The sequence below is a fragment of the Pleurodeles waltl genome, chromosome 2_2 (assembly GCF_031143425.1).
Source record: "Pleurodeles waltl isolate 20211129_DDA chromosome 2_2, aPleWal1.hap1.20221129, whole genome shotgun sequence".
Classification (NCBI taxonomy): Eukaryota; Metazoa; Chordata; class Amphibia; order Caudata; family Salamandridae; genus Pleurodeles; species Pleurodeles waltl.
Window position 1 is genome coordinate 114,566,007 of NC_090439.1, and position 26,578 is coordinate 114,592,584.

The following is a 26,578-nucleotide window of genomic DNA, read 5'->3' on the forward strand; positions in this document are numbered from 1 at the left end:
TCGGAATCTGGGGTTTCTTGAGACCTCACGTGTATGGCTCAGGGCTTTTGGCCATTCTGCCCCTGTGATCGGAGTAGGCAGTACAGCGTTCCATCTTTCACAGACTTTTGGCAAAGTAGGTTCAGGGGGTTTATTCAGGAGTTTATGAGGTTGAGACTGCTTTGGCCTGGGTATCGCAGCTCAACATATGATGTAGCTTAGCTGAGATATCTGGTTCTAGGTCTCCAGATGCCCATGTCTTTCTGATTGCATGACATATAGCGTAATAAGCCAGGAATTGTCCCGAGCTCACTGCTGTGAGAGTTTGCATGGATTCGAATGACATTAATTTTCCTTCTTCGAAGCAGTCTCCCCCTGTGTATATGCCCACATCTGTCCAAATTGTGGGTGAGCGCGATCCCGTCTCAGTCCACCCAGGAAGCCTCTCTAGAGGAAGGAGCGGAGAATAAGGGAGTTCTTTTGCATTTTTTTGGATATACCTCTTCCAGCATGCGTGTGCCACTGTCATCAATAGATTTTCACATGAGTTCTTGGCTTGTTTGCTCGTGAGCCACACGAGCAGCGGGACTCCCTGAAGTCGGGAGTTCAGCCAGCCGGACTCAGTTGATTCGGGCCTGTGAATCCAGTTCAGTATCCACTGTAATTGTGAGGCTGCAAAGTAGAGTTCAAAGTTTGGAGCACCTAGTCCTCCCGCTGCCACCGGGTAATGTAAAGTGGTTAAAGCGACTCGCCTTCTACCCTCTCCCCACACAAGTTGTAATAGGAGAGCGTTTAGGCTGGTGAAAAAGCTTTTGGGAATTAGGAGTGGTAGAGCAGCGAAGTGATACAGTAATCTAGGTAGTATCAGCATGTTTGCTAAAGCCACCTTTCCCAGTGGTGAAAGTGGTAGCCTGTTCCAGAATTGCATTGAGCCCTTCATGGAGGCCACCGCTCTCCCCAGGTTGCCATCCCTGAGGTCTTCTGCTTTGTGGCAAATATTGACCCCTAGGTATCTAAATGTATCAAAGCACCATTTCAAGTGAGTCACCGAGGCGTTGTCTTGTTTTGCTGGGGGCCAGGTGGCGAGCGGGAATATACAAGATTTCCCCCAATTGACTACTAGGCCGGAGATCCCTCCAAACTCAGACAACAGCGACATCACCGAAGGCAACACTCCCTCCCCCTTACGTATGTATATCAGGGCATCATCCGCGTATAACGATATAGCGTGGAGGGTCCCACTCCTTTCTACCCCCATTCTTCTTTTTGTCACGAACGCGCGCAGCCAGATGCTCCATCGCGAGGGCGAATAAGAGAGGAGACAGAGGACATCGCTGTCTTGTGCCCCTGCTGATCGAGAAGCTCCCTGATATGACTCCGCTTGTCTTCACCCTGGCCTGTGGGTCAGTGTACAATATGCGTACCCAGCGTGTGAATTTTGGGCCAATACCCATTTGCTGCATGGTGGCGAATAGAAAATCCCACTCTAGGGTATCAAACGCTTTTCCGATGTCAAGTAAAATCACCACCTCCTCGGATGCGTTTGGGGCAGTGTCACTCATCACGCTCAGCAGCCTTCGGATATTTAGGAAAGTGTTGCGCGTTGGGATGAATCCGTTCTGATCCTCGTGCACCAGAGTGTGCATGTAGAGGACTAACCTATTGGCCAGAATTTTTCTGAGTATTTTGCAGTCTAGATTTAGCAGTGATAGGGGTCTGTAAGATTTAACGTCAGTGGGCTCACGCCCTTGTTTCGGGAGGACTACTATCATTGCCTCCCTCATTGTAGGAGGTAGCATCCCGTTGGCCCATGCCTCTTCAAATACTTTCAGGAGATGTGCGTTAAGGTGTGTCGCAAAGGTGGAGTAATATTCTGACGGGAGGCCGTCTGCACCTGGAGCTTTATTCCTTGGTAGTTGCTCAAGGGCCTTATTAAGTTCTCCTAGCGTCAGAGGGGCTTCTAGTGTTTCTCTGTCTGCTCGTGTGAGTTGGGGCAGGGGCAGGGGGGAGTCAGCTAAGAAGGACCTAAGTTGCCGGGTGTTGCAGGATGTGCGTTTGGTGTATAATTTTGAGTAGTATTCCCTCAACGCATCATTTATTCCTTCCTGTGTAGTTACCAATGCACCCGGGCCTTTCTCTATTGCCCCTATCGGGGGGCGTTGTCGGTCCTCGCGTAGAAGCCATGCGAGTAGTCTACCCGATTTATCACCCTCCATATGTAGTCTGGCCAGATGGTATTTGTGGTCATGAAGGCGTAGTGTGGCGTCAGCGGTGGCATATTCTGCGCGCGCTTCTTTCAGTGTTGTGTATAATGCTTCGTTGCGGGATACCGCATTTTCTAGTGTTCTTAGTTTTATCTCCAATTTACCAACCTCTGCTTGGAGTGTACGTCTCACCCCCCATGTAGTGGAGATACACTGGCCCCGAATCACTACTTTATGCGCGTCCCACTCCACTGCTCTTGAATTTGCAGTGTCAATGTTTAGTTCCCAATACTGCTTTAGCGTTGTACTCAGTGTGTTTGTGAATGCTGGGTCCTGTAGGGCTTCTACTTGGAGTCTCCATGTTGGGATCGCTTGGCGCCGCCTACCCCAGTCTAAGGTAGTTTTAAGCGGTGAGTGGTCCGAAAGTGTCTTAGCTAGGTATTCTATCTCGCTGACTGTGGTGCAGATATCCTGAGTGCACCACATTAAGTCTATCCTGGTGTGCACCTTATGTGGTGCTGAGTAGAATGAATATTCCCTGTGTGATGGATGCTTCACGCGCCATATATCGTGGAGGCCCATCTCACTGGCCCATGCTAACAGCGGACGTCTGATGCGTCTATTGGCCATCACCCGTGTGGTGGGGTTAGATCTGTCCAGCACCGGATCTGGGGTGCAATTGAAGTCCCCCGCCCCATATAGCGGGTGTTTCCGGATTTGCTAACAGCGCTGGGGTGAGCGTACTCAGGAAATCGGGCAGTGCATTATTGGGAGCGTAAATTCCTATGATTGCTAGTTGTTTACCGTCTAATCTGCCCTCGACTATCACATACCTTCCTCCCTAATCTATCCTGTGTGATGTTTGGAGGAAGGGGACATTCCCCGCTATCCATATAAGAACCCCCCTCGCAAAAGTTGAATAAGATGTACCTACTATCTGGCCTCCCCATTTACTTCGCAATTCTTGCAGGTCCGGGTCTGCCATGTGGGTCTCTTGTAGGATTGCGATGTGTGCGCCCTGGCGTTTAAGTCGTGCATGCACCCTGGATCTTTTACTCGGGGTCCCAAGTCCCCTAACATTCCAGGTGACTATACCATATTTGTGTGCGCCGTAGACTGTGGGGTGGGCCATATTTTGTGAGGGTATGTCTGGGATCCCACTCACCACTAGGACCCAGCCAGATCCTCCCATCCCGCCCCCCCCCAGCGACCAGGTTCCCCCATCCCGGCAGCGATACCTGAGTTACGGACAGCCCGCAGTGTGCGAACTAATGATTACCCCGTGTCCCTCCCCAACTGGATTCCCTCCCCAACTGTGAACTCGTAACAAACTATACACCCAATCGGGGTGCTCACAAAACTGTGTCCATGTGGATATCTGTGGGGGAGCGATGCTACTATCTAGATGCGGCTCATTGTGGGGCTCGCATCCTTCTGCAGACCCAGTCCGCGGTTATTTTGGGGGGGCGCTCCCGGGTCAGCCAGTTCCTCCCATTTCCTCCACGCACCCCCGCCGCCAGCCGCTCGCAGCGCGGGAGCGGCGATTATTTCCAGTAATAGAATTAAAGAGAAAGGATAACAAAAAAGAAGGATACATGAGTTCGGATGTGACAACCATCCACTTCCCGTGGGGGTCATTGAGTTCAGTTCCATCCCGCGGTCGCGGCGGCCGGCCCCCGCTGGGGGGACGGGTCGGTGATGTTCGATCAAAGTGTGTCTGCAGTTCTTGGGGTGAACTCCGGGCCCTTCAGTGCCTCTGTTAATGTGGAGTCCGAGCTGATCGAGTCCGATTCCGAGCCCTCCTCCAGCTGTGTCCTGAGAGCCTCGAAGGAGTTCTGTGTCAGTAGGGGGGTTTCTTTCAGGACCCTTGCTCTCTCTTCTGCGGCTTGTTGCTCCGTGGGTTGTCCCCTGGGGCGCCTCTTGGCACGTTTCCGAGATGAGGCAGTTGACCAGTTCACATCAGTGTCGGCTGTACCACGGGGGTGGGCGAGCCCCTTGGCGTGCATCCATGTCCAAGCGTCCTCTGGTGAAGTAAACACATGGGTGCGATCATCTGCTGAAACTCTCAATTTCGCTGGGAATAATAGTGCATACTTTATGTCATGCTCACGGAGACGTTGCTTTATTTGGGCAAAAGAGTTGCGTTGCTTTTGCACTTCCTGAGTGAAGTCTGGGTAAGCGTGCACGGTTGAGTCTTCATATTTGAATGGGCCTTTGTTACGGAACTGTTGCAGTATGGCATCACGATCTCTGAAGTTCAGGAACCTGGCTATCAATGGTCTTGGGGGTTGACCCGGTGCCGGGGGTCTACCTGGAATCCTGTGCGCCCTTTCTACCGAAAAGAATTTCGATGGGGTTCCATTTAGTACTTCCTTAATTAGCCAGTGTTCCAGCAAGAGTTCTAGGTTTTGGTCCAATGATTTTTCGGGGAATCCAAGGAACCGTATATTGTTACGGTGGGATCTACCCTCTGCCTCCTCTGTTCTTCTCAGCAGTGTCTTAACTTCTGCATCTAGTCGGAGAATTTGTTTTTGGTTGTCGGTTACTGTGGGAGCTAGTTCACCCAGCGCTTCTTCCGTTAGCTTCACCTTTTCGGAGAGTTTGCGATGGTCTACCCTGAGGATATTCAAGTCTTGCGACACCGTGTCTATCTTACACTCCAATGAGGATTTAGTATCCATGATTGCCTGTAGCACTTTCTCAAATTGTGAGTAGTGTGCCTGGAGTGTGGTTTCAAGCAACTGCAGGGTAGGTATAAATTGTTGGTCGCCAGGTGCTGGTCCGTGCGTGCTCCGGTCCTGGCATCTCGCAGACTTGGACTTCCCGTCCATTTTGTTTTGTTCGTGGTTACCCCTTATTTGGATATATTGCTCGACCAGATATAGTCCAACGGCCAAACTCGTCGATAGCGCACCTGCGCGCTCTTCACGTGCGTCCTCTCTTCACATTTATCTACCCAGTCCCTTAGGATCCCCCAATTGTCCAGGCAGGGGGGGGGGGTTGCACGACCTCCCGAGTCAGTGTTGGTATGTTCTTCAGATTTCCCGGGGGATTTTAGTCCTTATGTCGGTCTCAGAAAGTTCAGGCGGGTAGAGGGGGGGCTGATCACCAGTCCTCCACCTAGTGCCAGTCCCGAATCCTGGGTCCTTCAACAGGATAGGGTTGGGGAAGGACCTTCCCGTGTATTTGTGCACGCTTTGGGGCCCGCAAATCTCCCCCGTGGCCCAGCGTTCACGTGGCGGGGCGGTAACGTTTGTCAGGCGTCACATCTGGGCCTGGTCCAGCCCGGCCGCCGACATCTCGCCATCCTCAGCCGCAGGCTCCTCACTTGGCTCCTGCGCCCCATCTAGGAGGGGGGGGCGTGCTTCACCGGCAGCCCATAGAATGGGGGGGGATCTCAAACGGCTCACGTGGACGGGCCCTCAATATTTAGTGAGGGGGGGGGGAGAGGGAGCGAAGGGGCAGAGGGCAAGGCCCGGCTGCGAGTTCACCACTCCCCCAGCACAGGTTTCTCCCGCCGCCATACACCCACCTCTCTTGCTGGTCTTGTGGCCGGGGTCCAGGGCTTCTCCTTGTTGATGAGGAGAAAAAAAAAAAAAAAGGAAAAATGGCGGCCGCGATTTCTTCAGCAGGGACGGCTCCTCGGCGGTCCCTCGCCCGGCCCCATCGTCAGCATAGGCTAGCAGGGGGAACCCAGAGAGGTTCCCCCTTCCGCCTCTGAATGCTAACGTCACGGGGGCTCCACTCAGGTGTGCCGCGGCGGGTCCGATGCGGGGCGCCTCCCCGCGAAAAATGGCCGTCGCGGCTTCACAATGTGGCCGGGTCCCGGAAGATCAGTCCCCTCCCGGAGCCGCAGTTTGAATGCACAGGGCTCACGGGGCAGATTCCCCTCCGCTGCTGGAGTTTGGCTCCCCAGGAGCGCCCAGCTGCTGTGGAGTGGCGAGCCCGTGACGTAGCGCTTAACTAAGCGTCCTTCCCGGTCGCCATCCTGGCTCCTCCCCCACTTGTGAACTATCTTGACACTCTCCTCCGGGCCTCATAGAACCTGATCAACTGAGGTTCAGTCACAACAGGCAGGTCCCAGAGAATATCCGCTAACTTGCACACTTGGTGGAAAAGCCATGACTGCATAACATTCTGGCTTTCTTGCTCTCATTAGATGCAGAGAAAGCATTCGAGAGGATGAGTTGGCCCTTCCTACGTGAGGTCCTTGTCAAAAAGGACTAGGGCTCACTCTGATTAGTAGAATCATGGCTTCATATGTCACTCCCACATTGACAATCGTGGTCAACGGACACTCTTCTCGCCCCTTTCCCCTCTTCAGAGGCACCAGACAGGGGTGTCCCCTCTCACACCCCTGCTTTTTGCACTGGCAGATGAACCCCTAGCCATCCACCTCTGCCATAACCCGGACATAACTGGTATACCCTTTGGAGAGCAAGGTCTTGTTGTCGCAGATGACCTTCTCCTTGCATTCACTGACCCGTTAATCTCCCTCTCAGAAGTGAACGGCGAGCTCCAAGCCTTCAAACTTTTATCTGGCTACAAAATTAACCTGTCTAAATCAAAGGCTTTCAATTTGACTATTCCCCTCATGCCCTCCCATATCTTCAACAGGTGACTTCATTTCACTGGGCACCACACTCTATTAAATATTGGGGCATAAACGTAACCAGTGAACATTCCACATGGACATACTCGAACTGGCCCCACATGCGGAAAAACATTTTAGAGGATTTTCATAGATGGAAATCTTTAAGTCTCCTGGCTAGACCACATAAATGCAGTCAAAAGGAGTATCCTCCCCCGGCTGCCATACATCTTCCAGTCCCTCCCCACACCCATCCCATCTGAAGACATACTTAAACTCCAGGGGGACTGCCGCACATTCATATGGCAAAGGAAACAGCCCACATTTTTAATGAGTTACTTATGGTACCCTGAACTAAAGGGGGGGGTCTAGCATGCCCCAACCTCTAAGACTATTACTAGGCTGCCCACTTTTGATTAATCTCAGAGTGGGTGGTCAGAAAACATTGGCTACATATGGATAGGGCCGTAGCTTGTGGACCAGTACGAGACTTAGCGTGGCTTCTAAGACACTCATGCCCCTGCAGTGCCTATATTGCAACCCCAACACGCATGGTACCTGACATCTGGGACAATCGTACTACATATCCGTCCCCAAACGCTGCTACCACCCGCAATCCGGATTTCTCGTCCGCATTTCTGTGGGACTCCGTCCCTGACTGGAGAACACTGCAGGATCTTTTTCAGGGACAAGCTCTAAGCTCTTAACAATGCAAACAGGGATTTCACCTCTCTGAAACCTTGTGCCTGCAGTGTCTTCAATTATGTCACTGGGCCCTACATCCCTCTAATAAGGAGGCTGCTACCCACTCACCCACTCTTTTTGGAAAATTGGTACGAAACGTTGAAGGCACCCAAGGCTTGATCTCTAAGACATACAATGTCCTTCAACAATCTTGCACTATCCCAAGCCATCCATATCAAAGACAATGGGAATCCACTCATACGCAGGTTATCACGATGGGAAACCATTTAGTGGGACATCCCTAAGACATTCCGCAGCATTTCACAACGGGAAACCCACATCTGGCGTTTAGTAAAGTGAGCCCCTAAGCCAATCATCTGCCCTTGCATGGGCCAATTATTGTTGTTGCCTTTGAGAAATGTTTACTCAAGCTAGTGTTTGTGGCATCCTCTTGACTCAGACTGGGTGTGGCCAGGTCACAGATATCCAATCAGTTTTGAGGAGACTGCTGTCAGAGGTCTTCAGATGCACAGTGGGATTCACTGCTCCTTCGCGCTTGTTCCTGGATCGTCAATTCCACAGCCCAGCGTCGCAGATGCCGATCCTAGAAAAGAAGAGATCAAGAAGATTAGCAACATAAAAGGCAGTAACGCGTTGCACACGCTTGAAAGGCTTCTTACCGGATACCTTTGATAGTTGAAGGTCGAACTAGAAGGGCATGTTATCAGTATCCTTGGTTACTTGAATACTTGCTATCTGCCGAAAAATAATCTCATTGTTGTCAGCTTGCAATAACAGTACATATTTGAGTGTGTGTTTGAGAATTGTTGTTTTATTGATGTACTATGAACATGTTTGTTATAGCTGAGTTTTATGCAGCATTTTTGTGATACCAATCATTGCTTATGATAAAGAAGACTCAGTGGTTGGCACACACGTTTCAAAACACAAATCAAAGGTCTGTTATTTCCATGTTCAATTGTCAATGTGATGCAACAGTGATGATACCAATTACATACGAAAGTGAGCTTTAGTATATTAACCCTATGCTCTTAGTGTGGTCAAAGCACTGAACTGTGTTCTTTCAGATACTAACACGCTGTACTGATGAAACCCTTAATACTTGAGAAATCTAAATACCTGAGATTTGATTTTCAAAGTATATTGTCTATTATATGTCTATGAATGTGAGTGTGACTGTGTTTTATAAAGTCGGATCATGACCCAAAGAGCAAGACGTACACTGAATTTCAGGAACACGTTAGGTAGGTCTTCCAGTGGAGCCACATTGACTTGAGAACAAGGTGAGAATCCATTGGGTAGTATAGATGGATAAACACTGTATCTGGTTGCAGGTTACTGTTTCTTGAGGATCCCCAGAGAGACGGGAAGAGCCATCAAAAACTGGAATGGGGACCCTGGCAGGGTCACCTATTTTGGGGGAATTGGCAAAGAGTAATTTTAGTTGATCGGTTACATGAAGAGTGTTATTTGACTAAATGTTTAATTAATCATAGAAGATATCTGCACTTCGTAGACCACCGCAAGCCATCCTCATCTTGCCAGGCGACACCCATCTTTCTCTCTCTCATCCATCCCCTCTCATCCAACATCTAGGTGGAGGTGGGAACAAGCAACTTCGGTCAGCATTGTGTCTCCGTGGGACAAACAGGTTAGTGCTTCACAGTACAGCAAGCCCATGTTTAATTTCCCACCCGGACACAATGGAGATGCAAGAGGTCACCCTGGGCGATTTGGCACACGTTAGGAAACTTACAATGCAAAACCAAGGTGCTCTCACAATGACTGGAAGCTCTGCAAGCCACGCCCAGTCCAAACACCTTCTTTCTATAAAACTGCATTTTTTAGAGCCAAACCAAGCCCTGGATAATGCAAAGTTTCAACAGTTCTTTGTGGGGCTGGTCAGGAATAGTCACCAAGTAATGCCCCAGTAATCCAGGTCACTAGACAACCCCCAGAACCATTAGCCCCTCCAGAGCGTTATGCAAGGGATCCCATTTTTAAATCAATGCCACCTTAATTTTTTATGCCGACCAGCCTCTTTTCCTGATGAGCAGTCTAAGGTGGCATATGTCCTCTCGCATCTGGCTGGTACGGCTGCTTCATGGTCCTTTCCTTTAGTAGAGCGGGGAGACACATTATTATATAACTATCAAGCTTTTAAAGCAGTAATGAAAAAAAGTGTTCGAAAAGCATGCATTTATGCAATCAGACTCAGAAACGCTTCATCTAAAGCAAGAGTATTAAAACTTGCTGACGTATATATCTGCATTTAATAGATCAGTCGCTGAGTCGGAATGGTGGCACAAAAAGAGGGGGTCTTTGCTTTATAGAGGGCTGACAGATGAACTCAAGGACCTATTAGCCCAAGTGGTAAATCCACACGACTCTTGTGAGGAGTTAACTGATTTAGTGATTAAACTGGATCACCATTTATCAGAGGGGCACAGTGACAAAGGTCATACTGACAATAAGCTGTTCCTACTAAGAGATAAAAAACAAGACACAAGTAAAGGCACAAACTAAAGTGAACCGATGCAAATCGGTACCATTAGAGGCCTACTTACTAAGGAAGAACGACAACGATGACGTGACTAAAGGTTGTGTTTGTATTGTGGGGGAAAAAGTCACTTTCTGAAGGATTGTAAAGTCAAGTCCCAAACAAATGTCTGTAGGTTCTGAGAGCTCTGAAAGCAAAAGGTTTGAGGGAAACTAAAACACCCGACTATGGTGGAGACTGGTTGTTCGGGTGTAGAAAGACCAGAATGCTCCCACTTTTTGTCTCAAACTGTCTCCCAGAGAGAATTCCACTATATATACACACATATATGTATATAAAACGGGTAAAATTTTATGGACATTGCAGTTGCTGAGAAGCTAGGCATTCCGCTTCTGCCTAAAATCAGTCCAAAGGTAGTTAAGACTATCAACAGTAGCCCCTTGTCTTCTGGTCCAGTCACAAAAACTACTTGTAAGGTGCCAATGTACCTGTTCTCTAATCCATGTGAAATTATTCAATTTGATCTGATATGTGCGCCCCAATTCAAAGTCATACTAGGCATCCCATGGCTTCAAAAACATAACCCCATCATAAACTGGGTTACACAGAGTGTTACCTTGCAGTCCCAATTCTGCAAAAAAACACTGCTGGGTAGAGGCTCCACCGGATAAAGGTGCTGCAACAACTATGAGAGATGCAGAAAAAGGGGAACACGAGTTACCCTCAGTTTACTGAGAATTGCAGACGTCTTCGATAAGGGGAAGGCCACTACTTTGCCATTGGCTCATAAAACCCATGTAGTCAAATTTTCGCTTTAACAGAGAAGGAGGACTCCCATTTGCACCGATACTTAGATTAAATGCTGGCTATAGGCTTTTTACAACCTTCTAGTCCACAGCTTCATCACCACTATTTTTTTTGTCTCTTTAAAAAAAAAAAAAAAAAAGGCGGGGGATACATAGGACCTGTATTGACTATAAGGCCCTAAACAAGATCACAATTAAAAACAGATACCCTCTGCCTCTGTTCTCAACCCTTATTGATCAAGTAAAAAATGCACGCATATAGGCGAAATTGGATTTGCACAGGAGTTTACTATCTTGTAAGAGTCAGGTAGGGTGACCAGTGGAATACAGCTTTCTGGACCAAAGTTGGTTTGGACGAATACCTCGTCATGCCTTTCAGACTCTGCAAAGATCCTACTGCCTTCCAATTCTTTACAACTAAGCCCTACATAATTTTATTGATCAGTGTGCTATTGTCTACATTGACAATATTTTAATTTATTCCAATACCTACTAAGAGCATGTCACTCATGTCAAAGCCATTTACAATCTTTACGACAATATCACCTCTTCACAAAGCTAGAAAAGTGTAGTTTTCATGTTCAAGAAGTGGAGTTCCTCTGGTATATCCTAACCCCAAACGGGTTACAGATGGACCCTAAAAAGGGTGAAGCTATTGCTCAGTAGAAATCCCTGCAACACTTCTGAGAAGTACAAATCTTCCTGAGCTTTGCCAACTTCTATAGGTGTTTTATCACTTACTTTTCCAACACTGTTGCTCCCATCACTAAATTACTTCGTAAAGAAATGCAGTTTCAGTGGGGAGAAAAGGCAGATAAGGCCTTCCACCAATAAAAAAAAAAATGTTCAGTACAGCTTCTATTTGACCACTCCCAGATCCCACACAGCCGTTTATGGTCGAGGTGGACGCTTCTCTAGTGGCGAGTGGTGGGTTCTTGTCTCAGAGCGATCATGGGACCGTGGAGCTCCACCCTGTTGCTTACTTCTCCCATAAATTGAATCCAGCCAAGACAAGTTATTCAATAGCAGATTGAGAATTACTATCAATAAAATGAGTCTTTGAGGAATGGAGACATTATCTCCTAGGGAGTTTACATACAGTTACCATTCTGACACATCATAGGTATTTACAGTTCCTTAAAACTACACGCGCTTTAGCTGCACTACAGATGAGGTGGTCCCAACTCTTAAGTGAATATGATTTTATGATCCAATTCCAACCAGGTCATAAGAATTGAAAAGCGGAAGCACTTTCCAGACTAAGTCCACTGATGAACAAGTGGATTAAGCATCTTTTATTATCTCTTCCGACAAAATTGTGGGGGACATTACCCTTGATTCAGATTTTTTACAAGAGCTACGACTAGCGCAGGAGAGTACGGCAGCCATAGAAACTCTGCAACATCACACTACAGATGTCACTAGACATGAACGGTTAAAGTATGTAGTGCAGACATTATATCAACCCACTAAAAAATTACAAGACAAAACCAGTGAGTGGTGGCAAGCTAGTAAGCTTGCTGGACAACCAGGGGGAAAAAAGACCCTAGAGATCCTCCAACAACATTTTTGGTGGTCATCCATATTCGAAGATGCAAAGGCTTATGTAGCAAATTGTGTTACTTGCACACAAGGGAAAAGTTTGCACCAAGCCCCCACTGGTCTTTACCAACCTTTACCTATGCCACCTGCACCCTAGCCCATTGTATCATTATACTTTGTTGCCTAATTACCAAAATCCCAGGCTCGGTTTACTACGGTTCTAGTAGTTGTAGTAGATCAAAATGGCGCACTTTGTCCCTCTAAAAACCTTACCTTCGGCCTTACAATTAGCCCAAGTTTTCTTGCAAACTATAGTTCGTCTCCTTGGGCTTCCTTCGGTGGTAGGTTCCGATCGAGGACCACAATTTATATCCAAATTTTTAAAATACCTTTGCCAGGAATGGATATGGATCTCCACCTTTTGTCCAGTCACCACCCACAATCAGATGGGCAGACTGAAAGAGTCAAACATTGTATGGAACAATATTTACGATGTTTTCTTCTAAGCTCTGAAGTGGATTGGGTAAGGTGTTTGTGGGCAGACGGATTTGCTTATAACAATGCATCCATGCATCTATGGAATATTCACCTTTTTACTGTAATTGTGGGTATCATCCTCGTATGTTGAATTTGAATGTAGTACCTCAGTTACCCCCTACCGCTGTACAAGATGTTTTTTATAACAATTGAGTGATATTCAAAGAAATTCACAAGAGAATTTAAAAATCGGCAAAACAAATTATAAGAAAAATGCAGACAAAAAGAGATGCTAGGGACCAGATTATAAGGAAGGACAAAGAGTATTGTTGTCAACTAAAGACTTAAATCTGAACAGGGCACAAAAGTTTCATCCAAGGTTTGTGGGCCCTTTCATCATCACCAAGAAAATTAACGAGGTAGAAATGAAACTCTAACTTCCCACATCTCTGCCAATTCATCCAATGTTCCACATCTCCTTGTTGAAATCGGTAGCAGACACCTTGCACTTCCCAAAGGGACCATCTCCGATCCCAGTGGATAATCAACAGGAGGACTAGGTAAGTATGGTATTGGATTCCAAACAAGTGCGTAATAAACTCTACTTGTTGGAATGGAAAGCCAGCATGGGAGGATCGTTCATGGGAGCCAGCATGGTTCGCCAGTTCAATCACAGATACCCCAACAAACTGAAAGAAATTGGGGGCACCTTGGGAGGGGTGTACTGTCGGCCCTGCAAACCTGAATATACTCCAGAACCCACATCTGGCATTTAGTAAAGTGTGCCCTAAAACAAAACATCTGCCCATGCATGGGCCAATGATTGTTGTTGCCTTTGAGAAATGTTTACTTGAGCCAATACTTGTTTTACAATTCATGTAGGAATATGTGGCACGTGTCAAATTGTTGCCTGAGCTTGTGGCATTGTCATGACTCAGACTGGGTGTGGCAAGGTACAGCAGCCTTATGACTCAGCCTGAGTGTGGCCAGGTGACTCAGACTGGGTGTGGCCAGGTGCAGCAGGTATTTAAAGCCACATCAGTCTTGAGGAGATTGCTTCCTGTCAGAAGACTTCAGAAGCAGAGTGGGATTCTCTGCACCTCTGCGCTTGTTCCTGGATCATCTATTCCACAGCCCAGCGTCACAGATGTTGATTCTAGAAAAGAAGAGATCAAGAAGATTAGCAACATAAAGGCAGTACAGCGCTGCATGCGCTTGGAAGCCTTCTTACCGGTTACCTTAGATAGTTGATTGCCGGATGTTCAGAGGGGCAGCGCGCACTAGAAGAGCATCTTATCAGTGTCCTTGGATACTTGAACACTTGCTGTATGCTGAATAATAATGCTCATTGTTGTTGGCAATACAGATTTGAGCATGTGTTGGACAATTGTTATTTTAACAATGTACTATGAACATGTTTGTTATAGTTCAACTTTACGTAGCATTTTTGTGATACCAATCATTGCCTATGATAAAGAACACTCAGTACTTGGCACACGCTAGTTTCAAAATGTGAATCAAAGGTCTGTTATTTCCATGCTCAATTGTCACTGTGATGCAAGAGTGATGACATCAATTACATACGAAAGTGAGCTTTAGTAGATTAACCCTATGATCTCAGTGTGTTCCTTCTGATACTGACACACTGCACTGTTTAATACCTGAATATTTAAGAAATCTGAACACCTAACTATTTTGACTATAAATATGAGTGTGACTGTTTTAGAAAGGCTCATCCAGACCCAAAGAGCAAAGCATACACTGAATTTCTGGAACACTTTAAGTAGGTCTTCCAGTGGAGCCACACTGACTTGAGAACAAGGTAGGAATAGATGCAGGTAGTATAAAAGGATAAACATTGTATCTGGGTGCAGGTTACTGTTTCTTGAATATCCCTAGAGAGTGGGGAGAGCCATCAAAAGCTAGAAAGGGGATCCTGACAGGTACACCTAGTTTGTGGGAATTGGCGAAAAGTATAGGTTACATGAAAAGTGCTATATGACTGAATGCTTAATGCATCTGCTCTTCGGAGACCACCACTAGCCACCCTGATCCTGCCAGGTGACATCCGTGTTTCTCTCTCTCGCTCATCCATCTCCTTTCCCCTGGAATGGTCCTGTGCAGATCACATACAAGTAAGTGTGAGGCAAGCAACGTCTAGGTGGAGTTGGGAACAAGCAACTTGAGTCAGCATTGGGACTCCGTGCGACAAACAGGTAGTGCTTGACACATCCCTGGGCTTCGCTCACCGTCATTACATGAGATAACACACACAGACTGGTGTTTGAGGCAACACATGATGGGAGCGGCGATGCAACTCATTACTCTTGTCTGGAAGTCCCCTAAAATCCTACCCACTGCAACTCTGTTTACAAAATTATGGCATACTCTAGCAATGGAATACATGACTCACAAACTGTCAGGCTTGGACAAAAAATTCAGGAGACAGAGGTAATCCCTCCTAGAATACATGACTCATCTGCAATACCTGATTTTCCAACAGCTGCATCTGCGTGCCCTCCATCTATTCAAGTAATTATTGTGATACTCTGCACATTCTTAGCCTTACACCTGACTTAGACACCTCATTTGAGATACTTTGAGCGCACTCTGTAAGTTGGAACCAACTCTCACATCCCTCCATCACGTACCAGTTAAGTAGGGATGCTACCCACACATCAAGTGCAGCTTACTTCTTCTAATATACCCCCTTCCCTCATCTCCACCCTCTCCCCGACTATACTCCTTAAGTAGCTATAGAGAAGCACTCACTACAATAAACAGAACTTATGCAAAACAAATATATATGAGCAAAGACATTATAGTCGTCTGAACATCTCTGATGGCATCCAAAGTAGTGAGTTGCAATTTGTGACATACTTCATGAATGCTAATGAGGTAGATCAGATTAGGACTCACTACCACTGGGAAATTTGCAACACAACTTATTAGTACATAGGTATATTCACAAAAGTTGTTTTCATTCCCAAAAGTTAGTGCACAATTTGCAACCACTATTTGTGAATAGAAATTATGTACCTCTTGCCCAAACTTTGCTGTGACTAAGCACCATTCAAAGCTGAGTTACAGCACTTAACCATCAAGACTGTCAATACACTATTCTTCCACAGAAAAGTTCTCATCACTGATAAGTGCTTAAAGAATTGGGGTAGGTAAATCAGCAGGCTCTACAGGACTAGAGGTGGTGCCACCATACTAAGAAAAACAATCCATGCCAATAAAAGATAGCAGCAAAGGCTCACAGTAGAAAAGGTCTCTCTTTAAACTGTCTAGCATGAGGGAGATACTGCCTACCTACACTTGTGATCCCACTGCTGTAGCGTGCACACAAAGGGGCAGAAAACCCTCCAAAGCTACTTTTCCTAGAGATTTCAAAGTCCAGTCCTATGTACTTTAGTCCTATATCTGGATATAAAACATATTAGGTTGAGTTTACCTTAAGCCCTGGGTAGGTCCCAAAGTCGTCCAGTATCTGTTGAGCATGTGAACCCGACCAGTTATATATTCAAGAATTTATTTTGATTTTTTTTTTACGCACGCTGTGCCTTGTAGATATAATCACCTGCACTGTACACCATAGCTTTCATAGTGGAAAAGGAGAAATATTTTATGATGAATATAGGTTGATTTAAACATTACCTTTTTGTTAATGGGGGAATCCATTGCAATGAGATATTCCAAACATGATAAAACTGTCTTGCATTACATAGGATCCCTACTATAGTATAAAGAATGAACTGTAAACATACAAGACATTTTGGGAAGGCCAAAGCAAACCGCATTGCCACAGTTTAGTCTTGACAGCACACGTGTTTTGCAAATTGAACTCTGTGGGATATAAGAGAAAAGTGAAAAATCTACTTGCAGATGAAAGAAACAGGATTATTTTTTACTGCTGGGATCTGAGACTCCAGGGACAACTTTGCCATGGCTGACACCAGACATTGCGCAGGCTGAAAATGGTCACAAACGTGGCCAGGTACATCCGTCCTTCACCAGAGACAACGGGTAGTACACATTTTGTAAAGACCCCACCCACTCATGAACCTTGGAGAGGACTCTAATTAGGCCAATACTAGCATCTGGATGTAAGAAAGAGAGGTGGAGACACACATACATTCAAGAATGCTATAATTTCTTCACGTGGAGATAATTATATCATTACATTTAGTCACTACATACCGTGCCATGTACATTAAACTTGGAATGGGAATTGGTGCATAAAAATAACTGCTGCCACTCTGGAGCCTGTAGCCAACATGCACAATTTACCATGCCAAACCCATACATCCTCTGGAACTCAAATTAGTTTCCTCTGAGGTCCTTCAGATTTATTTCTCCTTCCAAGTGGCTAATGTAGGGAAGTACCTTGTGGACTGCAAAACCATGAAACTAATGCACATAGATCCCACACTGTAACATCTAATCACACACTTCCAACACTGGCCCATCTGTCCAATTGGTTCAGCAACCCTCCCTTTCAAAGTTACAATCAACTTTCACTGTCAAAAGACATGTCATTAAATGCCCGCAGTATGGGAGGTCTTCAAAGGCTTACTAATGACATCAAAGTTTCCTGACAATTTAATAGAGAGAAACTAGGTAATGCTAGAGTGCGTTACCGTCTTGTAGCCCATGTCATAACAAGGAGCTGGCTGCAACCACTTCCTTTCTTCATGTGTTGTCTTGCACTCCCAGGAACCCACTTGAGAGGTGCTGGTGGAAATCACAAGATCTTGGCCTGTGCTGCTGGAATGTTCAGGGTTCTGACATCAAAGGCAACTCCACAGCCTACTGCTGGGTCTGTGATTGTGCCCCTGAATAAGAATGGAGTCTGAGTCGACCAAGCTGGAACATAACTAGCCTTCCTTCAGTTACATTTTATTGGTACCCCAAGGGTGGAAGTCTTGTTGTGGTCTCAGTCTGAGCACTGTGGTCATGACTTTCCTTCACACAGTGCATGCCTCCTTTGGCCCTCAAAGAAATAGGAATAAGCACCTAAATAATCAAGTTTTCTTAGTCTTAGTAAAGGTGCCTGTAAGAAGGTTCACTGTGCCAAGCTTAGCCTTAACACTTTCAAGGGATAGCTGCAACTGCACCTGGTTGCTATAATCCGGAAACACTATAATATAGAAGGAATCACAAATGAGAAAGTCCGGAGATCTTGTCTCTGTTTTTATGCAAATATTGCTTTTGGTGCATTGGACGCCTAGGGGAGAGAGGTATCTGAAAGAGGCACAGTGTGCTCACTCTACAACAAAGGATTCAAAAGAGTCTCTCTCGGAAGAATATTCAGCAACCACTGCTGAAAGGTGCTTTTAGGGAGCTTTCCCTCCACACTTTCTGGAAAACTCACAAACTGAGCCTTATTCGATCCTGCCTGACCCTCCACATCTTTTAGTCAGTCTTCTACAGTCTAGGAGGTCAGAGTCAGGTAGGCCATTATAGTCTGTAGTTGCTTAAACAAATTCCTTCGTCCTCAGCAACCCAATCAACTACGTTTCTGAGGTCCTGAAGCAGACGAGTTACATCTTAGCCACCCTCACCAGTTTTCGTTTGGCCTGCCAAGCACAACAACTGTAGGACTCCACTTAGTTCACATCCTGAACTACATGGACCTTTACTAGCTTCCACTGGTGTTAGAGCAGTCCCAACTTGTTTGGCAAATATGTAGATTTTGACTTGGTTAGGAATGTGGCCTGCCTTGTCTTAAGCCATGATCTCACAAACCGTGCACACTGTCCTCAAGGAAGTATACCTGTTCCAAATGTCCCAGGAATGACCAAGGTCAACATGGGAAAGCAGATGGAAGAAGGAAGCAGAAAAGCATATGGTGTGCTGCACAACCTTCCCTCAATGACAATTGGGTCACTTCCATGCCTACGTCATAGTCCATCCCTCCCACCATGCAGGAGATACAACTCCTCTCTACAGATTAATTGTGGGACTCTCCAGTCAACCAATTCATAGATGTTCACTGCTTGTTAAATACACCAAGGCTACAGCAGTGTCCCTTAGTTTAAATGGTTAAAGATCTGTACCCAAAGGCCCTTGGCTCAGATCACTAGATTCTAATGGTTAGTCCAGATAGATTTATTCTCTCTCGCTCACACTTCCCCCACAGAACCACACTATATTTTTTTTAACTTCACCTAAATTGTCATTTAATCTTTGCCCCTTTTATTCCCCTTCCTCCAGCCAAACTATTTACTTCTCCCATTTCTGCCATCAGGTTCTCTCTCTTCATTATCTTTTTATTTTCTTAACCAGTCTACATACTTCATTGTGTCCCTCTCTTGCAAGGTCTTTATATTTGTTTCTACTGCCTATCTTTCCCTCTCTATTTTGTCACTGTGCATCCACTTTTTCTACTTTTGCAGGTCACGCAAATCCTTAGAATGTCATAGTAGCACTTTAAGTTGCTTGGCTGTTTCAGATTTCACCCACAAGTTTCTTTGTCTCTTCAACATCTAAGTTCTTTCCCTACCCCCATCTTATTTTATAATAAAATATGGTGAACTCTAAATAAGCACTATTTGAGAATAAACAATATTATGACTGAATACCTTTTGCATACAAAACAGGAACTTTTTTTCACTAGGATTATCTAATGTACAATACTGTCTCATGGGACTAACTTTATTATCAGAGAGCATCTTGGGGACACCTGCTCCACATGAGGAGGCATTATACAGAAGCACGTAGAGTTCACAGGCAATGCTCTGAAACACTACGAAGTGTAAAGATACATGGGACAGAAAAGATTCTATTCAGAGCCCTACGTAAAAATTTCAACAACCGTGTGGAACAACCCAAATATGGAGCATGAGAGGCCAAATAATAAAAAAGAAGTAACCTCATAGAATGCACCTAGGACACCAAGCCAGTGATCAAAAGTGAAACTGTAGATTTATAATAAAGGCACACAAGGATATAAAGGGAGTGCAATCAAGGAAACTTAGGAGGGGACATATTTGTAGATCATGATAGAAGATTATAGAAGATTATTCTATAAATCCATTTCATAGCTTTTTGCCCCATCAGGATTTATTGAGCCCACACAATTTGAAACTGTATCGCACTAGAGAGATAAACAGCTATAGTCCCTTGTTAAGGAATGAAGGGATGAGGGAGGATGGGGACCTGCAGAAAAAATAGGAAAGCAAGCTATTTTATTAATCTACATTTGTGACAGCTTCAATAAATGTACACCCTAGACAAATTATTCTCTTTCAGTCATCCACTCCCACTCCCTCCCCATACTTTTAAAAGGAAAAGATAAATGAAAACACACCTTTGCTCATCATCTGGCCGTTTGATCAAGTTGAACAGTATGTGCAGGAGTTGATCCCTCTCTTTGGATTCTGGATGCAGGCAGGCCGTACACAGTATGAGTGGAATCAATTCCTAAACAGTGTGGGAGGGGGAAACAAATCAATGCCTAAATGCTTTTGGATATAAACAAAAATGGTGAAAGGATGAAACAAGCAAAAAATAAGCAAAACATGAATAGAAGCACAGTATGAAAAGGTCACATCCCTGATCTTTCCTTTGTGTTTCGTATTTTTCTCAGCAGCGAAAGCTCATCTGAAAAGCAGTAAAAGAAAATTGTGGTCTGAACTGATGTCTCTCTGTATCCCCTTACCCACCTTGCCCACAAGCTTATAATGCAGTCAAGGAAAATGCATCTCCAAGAGTTTCCTGAAGTGCAATTTCAAGGCAGATAATGAAACAAGTTGCTAAGAGCAGGTGTCTATGCAATAGTAGTCTGAACTAAAGGTGGCAAAGAGACTGAACCATCTAGTTGAACACTGCCAAGATATCACTTGTTTCATGTTTTTCAAATGTATTTAATCCTCACTTTGTGCAATACGTCTGATGGCTTCTCACTTAGAGGTTGGAATGACAATTTTCTTTGCCGAATGGGGCACTTCTATCAATTCATCTAGCTTTTGTTTGAACTAGCAAATAGTTTATGTTAAAGTTTTATTTTATGTTGTAAAAGTGTATTTTAGGTACTTAATTGCATTACTGATTGTTTAGCAGCACACAATTCCACTCAAGTACTGTCTTTCACTTATTGATTGGCATTTGGTGAATCATAGCAAGATGAACCTTGCTGTCATTGACCGTGGTGATGTTCTTCTCTGTTCTGCTATACACTACATAAAGGAAATGTGCGACAGGAAAAGATACGTCAACCTTGTCTCCCCAAGTAAAGAGATTTCTGTTCAGAAGTAAATAATATTAGACTTTAAAGGAGCAGACTACTAACAGGGTAAAGCACTTCCAGTTGCAGTGCAAAACTTATCGGAATGTTAAAACGCAGGACAGTGGCTCTTTTACCTGTACTAAATGCCTAGTGCCAAGGTAATATCAGCTGTCATGCTTATTTCTTTGCAAGCAATATAAATAAGCATAACCTTAGTGGAATACGGATTTGAAGTAAAGATGCCTATGGTACACAAAATTAGGAACACCTTTTTGATATTTATTTTTATCTGTAGTTCACAAGTCTAGTAAGAAAGCTTAACTCTTCTGCTTCTCTGAAAGTAGCAGTCAAGTATTTAAGCTTGATAGAAAGCACAGGACTGTGAAATGCGTGATGCTGTGAAACACACAGTCAACCCACTACAGGCATAGTATTCATGTGTATGAATTTTAATTTTGTGAAAGTTTCTCCATTACTTTTAAAAGAAAAGCACTTGCACAATGGTAACCAATATCACATCCTCACAACGCACTTCTTTCGTAATCCACCTTCAGGAAGTTAGACATCTGCCTGAAGACAGCAAAACATTTTTGGCTGACCAGTACTGGAATTTTGCAGGCTTTTTTTTTTTTTTTTTTTTTATTTAATATTTTTTTTTTATTGTTTTCCAAAATATATGTTTTCAAACATTTAGTACAGACAGAACGAGGCAGTTCAGTTTTATGCATTAGTGACATTTGTATACATAGCTTCTTTGGGAGTATATGTGTTGCTTCAACCAGGCACAGTGGAGAAGAGATTGTTTCAGTCCGGCCTATGACAACAGCCCAAGCCATGGACCCCATAACTTTTCATATTTCCGGGGACAACCTCTCGATTCGTATACTCGTCTCTATTAATTTGAACACCAGTCCATTCCTGTTCTCCATTTTTGTAGGGACGGGCCATAGGACGAGGTCCAAGCAGCAGCAACATCTTGTTTTGCCAGTAGCAGGGCCGTTCCAATGAAAGCACGGTTAGTCCGTGATCTCATTACCCCCTCCACGACCCCTAGTAGCAACATGCTGGCAGAGAGCTGTAGCTCAGTCTCCAATGTCTTGTTTAAGTCGTTCAGTACCCTTCCCCAGTAGATCTGCAAGGTTGGACAGGACCATACCATATGCAAGAAATCTGAGTGGTCCCTGCTACAGCGAGGACACCGGCTATTTGGCCACAGTCTAGCTCGGTGGAGTCTGACAGGTGTTAGTTATGCTTTGTGTAAGTAGTAAAACTGTACGGTCTGTAGTTTTGCCGATATGGCTAGGGTCCTGGGGGCCTCTAATGCCTCTGACCATTCCGAGTCGTCTAGGGCGCCTACCCACGTCTCCCACCCCGTCCTTGTCAGATCCGTGCCCTCTGGTGTGTTGTTAACTAAAATTTTATAAATCTGTGAAACTCCTTTCCCTCCCAGGTTCCCCATAAGTAGTTTAGCTTCGAGGGGGCTGGATTCCGGCAATGGGTTCTTCGAGAGATGTTTTCCTATGGCATACCTAAGTTGGAGATATCTGAAGAACTGTGTTCGGGATAACTGGAATTCTGTCTGTAGTTCCTGGAAGGACTTTAGTGCTTCTCCTTTCCACACATCACCTACCAAAAAATCCCCAATAAGTCCCATTCCACAAATACCTCCAGCGCAGCGGTAGCGCTCATCCATTTCCCCCTCCACAACGGACTCTGCAGAGTAACTACAGCGTTCCAGTGGGTGTATCGTAACGCTGCTCGCCATGCCAAAAAAACTGCCCATGCAGTGGGGGAGAGGGTGTACCATATAGCATGTCAAGGATATGTGGGAAACCCAGAATACCTAATTCCACCTGGTATGCTGTATCTGACCACCCTCCGTTAAACCAGTCATGAATTACCAGTATCTGTGTCGCCAGATAGTATAGGTATGGATCGGGTGCTCCCAGGCCTCCCTCATATATTCCTCTCCTACAGTACTTTGCTGCCACTCGATGTCTGGCTCCTCCCCAGAGGAATTGTGCTGTGGCTGCTTCCAAGGTTTGAAACCACAAACAAGGGATTGGAAAAGGGAAGTTCTGGAAAGCATACAGTAATCTGGGTCGAATCATCATCTTATACAGGGCGACACAACCCATTATATTCAACGGCAGGTCTGCCTTAACCTGTGTCAGTAGCAAATCTACGTTCTTCGCCCAGGTCAGTTCCGGTAGGAGGGTCACCCATACGCCAAGATATTTAAAACTCAGTCTGCGGAGGGGTATTGTGTCTTGCCAGTCGAAACAGTCACAGGTGTTTGTCAAGGGAACCAGCACTGACTTGGTGGGGTTAATTTTCAGGCCTGATGCCCTTGCGTAGCTTCCAAGGAGTTGGAGGCTGCGCGGGCCCGATATGCTTGGTGTGCCCATGTAGAGTAGCACATCATCCGCGTATAGGGCTATTCTGTCTTCCCTGGCGTGTCCCCATTTCCAGCCAAAATACTCCGGGTCTGTCCGTAACATATGGGCCAGGGGCTATATAACTAGAGCAAAAAGGAGGGGGGGGACAGTGGACAGCCCTGTCTCGTTCCCCATCTGACTTCAAAAAGTGATGACACGGTCCCATTGACCTGCACCCGGGCTGAGGGATCTGCATACAGCACTCAGACTAGGGGACAGAACCTCGGTCCAAAGCCAGCCTTCTGGAGCACCAAGAAGAGGAAGTTCCAGTCCACCGAGTCAAAGGCCTTCTCGAAGACAATAAAGAGCAGTGCTAAATCCCGGGGCAACCTATGTCGCTCATCAAGAGCCATGTGAAGGCGACAGATACAATTACGGGTGCTTCGGGTTGCCATGAATCCGCATTGGTCTGAGTGGATCAGTTGCGGTAAGACTCTTAAGGTGCGTTGCAAGAATGTTGGCAAGGATTTTGACCTCGCAGTTGATCAGCGAGATCGGCCTATAGTCTGCACAGTGCAGTGATGGGAGTTTGGATTTGGGGATCATCACTATGGTGGCTTTGTCTAATCCTTTCGGAAACCACTCTTGTTCCACCTCTACAAAGAGGGCTATCAAATGGGGTACCAGTTCTTTCCTATGTTTCTTGTAGTATTCTGATGGGAAGCCGTCTGGGCCCGGGGTCTTCCCAGCTCTCAGCCCAGAGATAGCTCCATTCATCTCTTCCTCACTCAGAGGTTCGTCCAGGATCTGTATCTCTGAAGGGGGCAACCGGGGCAGGGAGATGTCATCCAATAGCCTACGAGCATGTACCGGATTGACTAATTCCGAGGCCCTATATAACACTTTGTAGTAGCGGGCAAAGGCCTCTGCTATGTCTTGGTGTCTCTCAACATTACCATGGTCTCCATCCCAAATTTCGGGAATAATGCCCGAGGATCTATGGTGGGAAACCAGCCAGTGGAGTAATTTCCCCGTCTTGTCCCCCCACCCATATATTCTCGCAGTGCTCGCTCACCACAGGACTTTCGCTGCTTCTAGGGATAGGTCTCTGATTTCCTCACGTATTAGGGAGAGCTGTTGTGCCCCTTTCCCGCTGGGTTCTTTCTCCTGTACGTGCTCGAGCTCTGCCGCCTGCTTCTCTAGTAATTCGATATCATTGGTTTTTAGGCGCTCTATCTCTCTTATTAGGCCCTTGGCCGACCCTCTCAGTACAGCCTTACCTGCGGCCCATAAGGTGCCAGGAGAGGCCACTGATCCATCATTAAGGCTAAAATAGTCTAGTTGAGTCTGTTGCCGTTCCCCTATAAACTCTTTGTCTTGCAAATACCAGCCGTTTAGCCTCTAAATGGGGCGGTACGCTGGTCGGGTATGGCCTATAACGAAGCGGAGTGGTGCGTGATCAGATATGCCTCTCGCTAGAATCTCAATGTAAGTTAGGGCGATGCAGTCTGTGCTAGGCAGCAGTATCAGATCAATTCAAGACTGTGAGCCATGTGCCGCCGAGGTGTGGGTGAGATGCCTAGGTCTCGGGTGCCACAGCCGCCATGCATCGTAGAGCCCCGCCGCCGTCAACCAGTTCGCAAGGCATGTCGCCATTTCGCACCTGTGAGTTGTTATTGGGCCTTCTACGTCTAAGGTCGGGTCTGGGACTGCGTTAAAGTCACCCCCCAGCACAGTGAGCCCCAGAGGTAGGCCCAGGAGAAGCTGAGTCAGCTCCTTGGTGGTTCCACGCTGTAGCGTTGGGGGAACAAACACACTGATTATGTTGATCGTCACCCCTTCCGCCCTACCAGTAATGGTCACAAACCGACCCTGACTGTCTCTCCAGATCTGCACCACCTTCAAAGGAAAAGAGCGGTGCAGAAGAATCGTAACACCTCTTGAGCCTCGCATGAACCCCGCATGGTAGACTCTGTCAAACCCTCTTCGCGCTAGGAAGGGGCATCGTTCTCCGGCAAGGTGCGTCTCTTGCAGTAGGAGCACCTCGGTCGGTATCTATGTATGAAGGTAAACACTGCAGCGCGCTTGATTTTATCTAGGAGTCCATTGACATTCCATGAGATGGCCTGTACTGGGTTCATCGAGATCTGTCTTGGCTCTGCCCCTCAGGTGCAGTTGCTCTGGGTTTGAGGTGTCTCCCTTCCTATTCCCCATGTGTAGATTTGAGAGCTTTACTGTGACATTTAGGTCTGTCTGTCGTTTGGCTTGTACTTTAACAAAACCCAAAACCAACAAGCATGTCAACTTGACATTAAACAGTAGCATATCCCCTACTATAGGACTTAACATTCCTACCCCCCAACTCCCACCCCACACTTCCCCCCAGAAGCATCTGTCGCCCTTACCCATGAACATCGCGCCCCTTAACCGGGCGGGATGGTAACAGTAACTGTAACTAATTGAGCAGTGGTGAACCCCTCCATAGCGACGGATCACTGAAATAAAAGCACTTAATGATTATTAGTTATCAATAACATTAATACTTCAACGTAGCAAACATTCCTTCCACCCCCCCCCAGAGACCTATCTCTGGGTATCAAGTTATATTGCCGGGCTGCATGATAAATCTGTGGTCCCTGATGAGTCAGCCACAGCCCGGGACGGGCTCCGCTGCTCCGAGTCTCTCTCGTCCTCTTCAGGTCTCTGTGGCGGCCGGTGGTCCTTCGAGTTATCAGATGAGGCAAATAGTGGGGAGTTCGAACGGGCACCGTGGCCTCCCCTGTGCCTCCTCGACCACGTGCGGTGTCCCTTAGTAGTTAGTTGTTTCGGCCGGGTGTTGGCTCGGTTTCCATTCTGTGACCAACCTGATTGCTCGCCAGTCGGTCAGAGCGGCAGTTCCTCCGTCAGCCATGTCCATGCCACGGTCGGTTGCTCAAAGAAGTAGGTTTTGTTCCCATGGACCACTCGTAGTTTCGCAGGGAACAGTAGACGATCTTGAATATCCATTGCTCTCAGTTTTTGTTTGACTTCAAGAAATGAGTGCCGCAATTGTTGTACATCTCGTGTGTAGTTGGGAAAGAGGGCTTTAACCCCGTTGCAGAGGAGGTCCCCTCTAGAGCGGGCCTCTTGTAGGATCATGTCTCTGTCTTGAAAGTTAAAAAGG

General features: G+C 46.2%; 1 protein-coding gene across 6 annotated transcripts in view; it reads right to left on the reverse strand.

Annotated features, from left to right (window-relative positions):
- RELCH (RAB11 binding and LisH domain, coiled-coil and HEAT repeat containing) overlaps window positions 1–26,578 on the reverse strand; it is a 1,006,576-nt gene that overhangs the window by 567,955 nt on the left and 412,043 nt on the right. For all 6 annotated transcript variants that reach the window (XM_069219494.1, XM_069219496.1, XM_069219495.1 and 3 more), the window contains one exon: window positions 20,120–20,232. In XM_069219494.1, coding sequence (XP_069075595.1) covers window positions 20,120–20,232 — 113 coding nt within the window. The remainder of the gene's footprint in view (window positions 1–20,119; window positions 20,233–26,578) is intronic.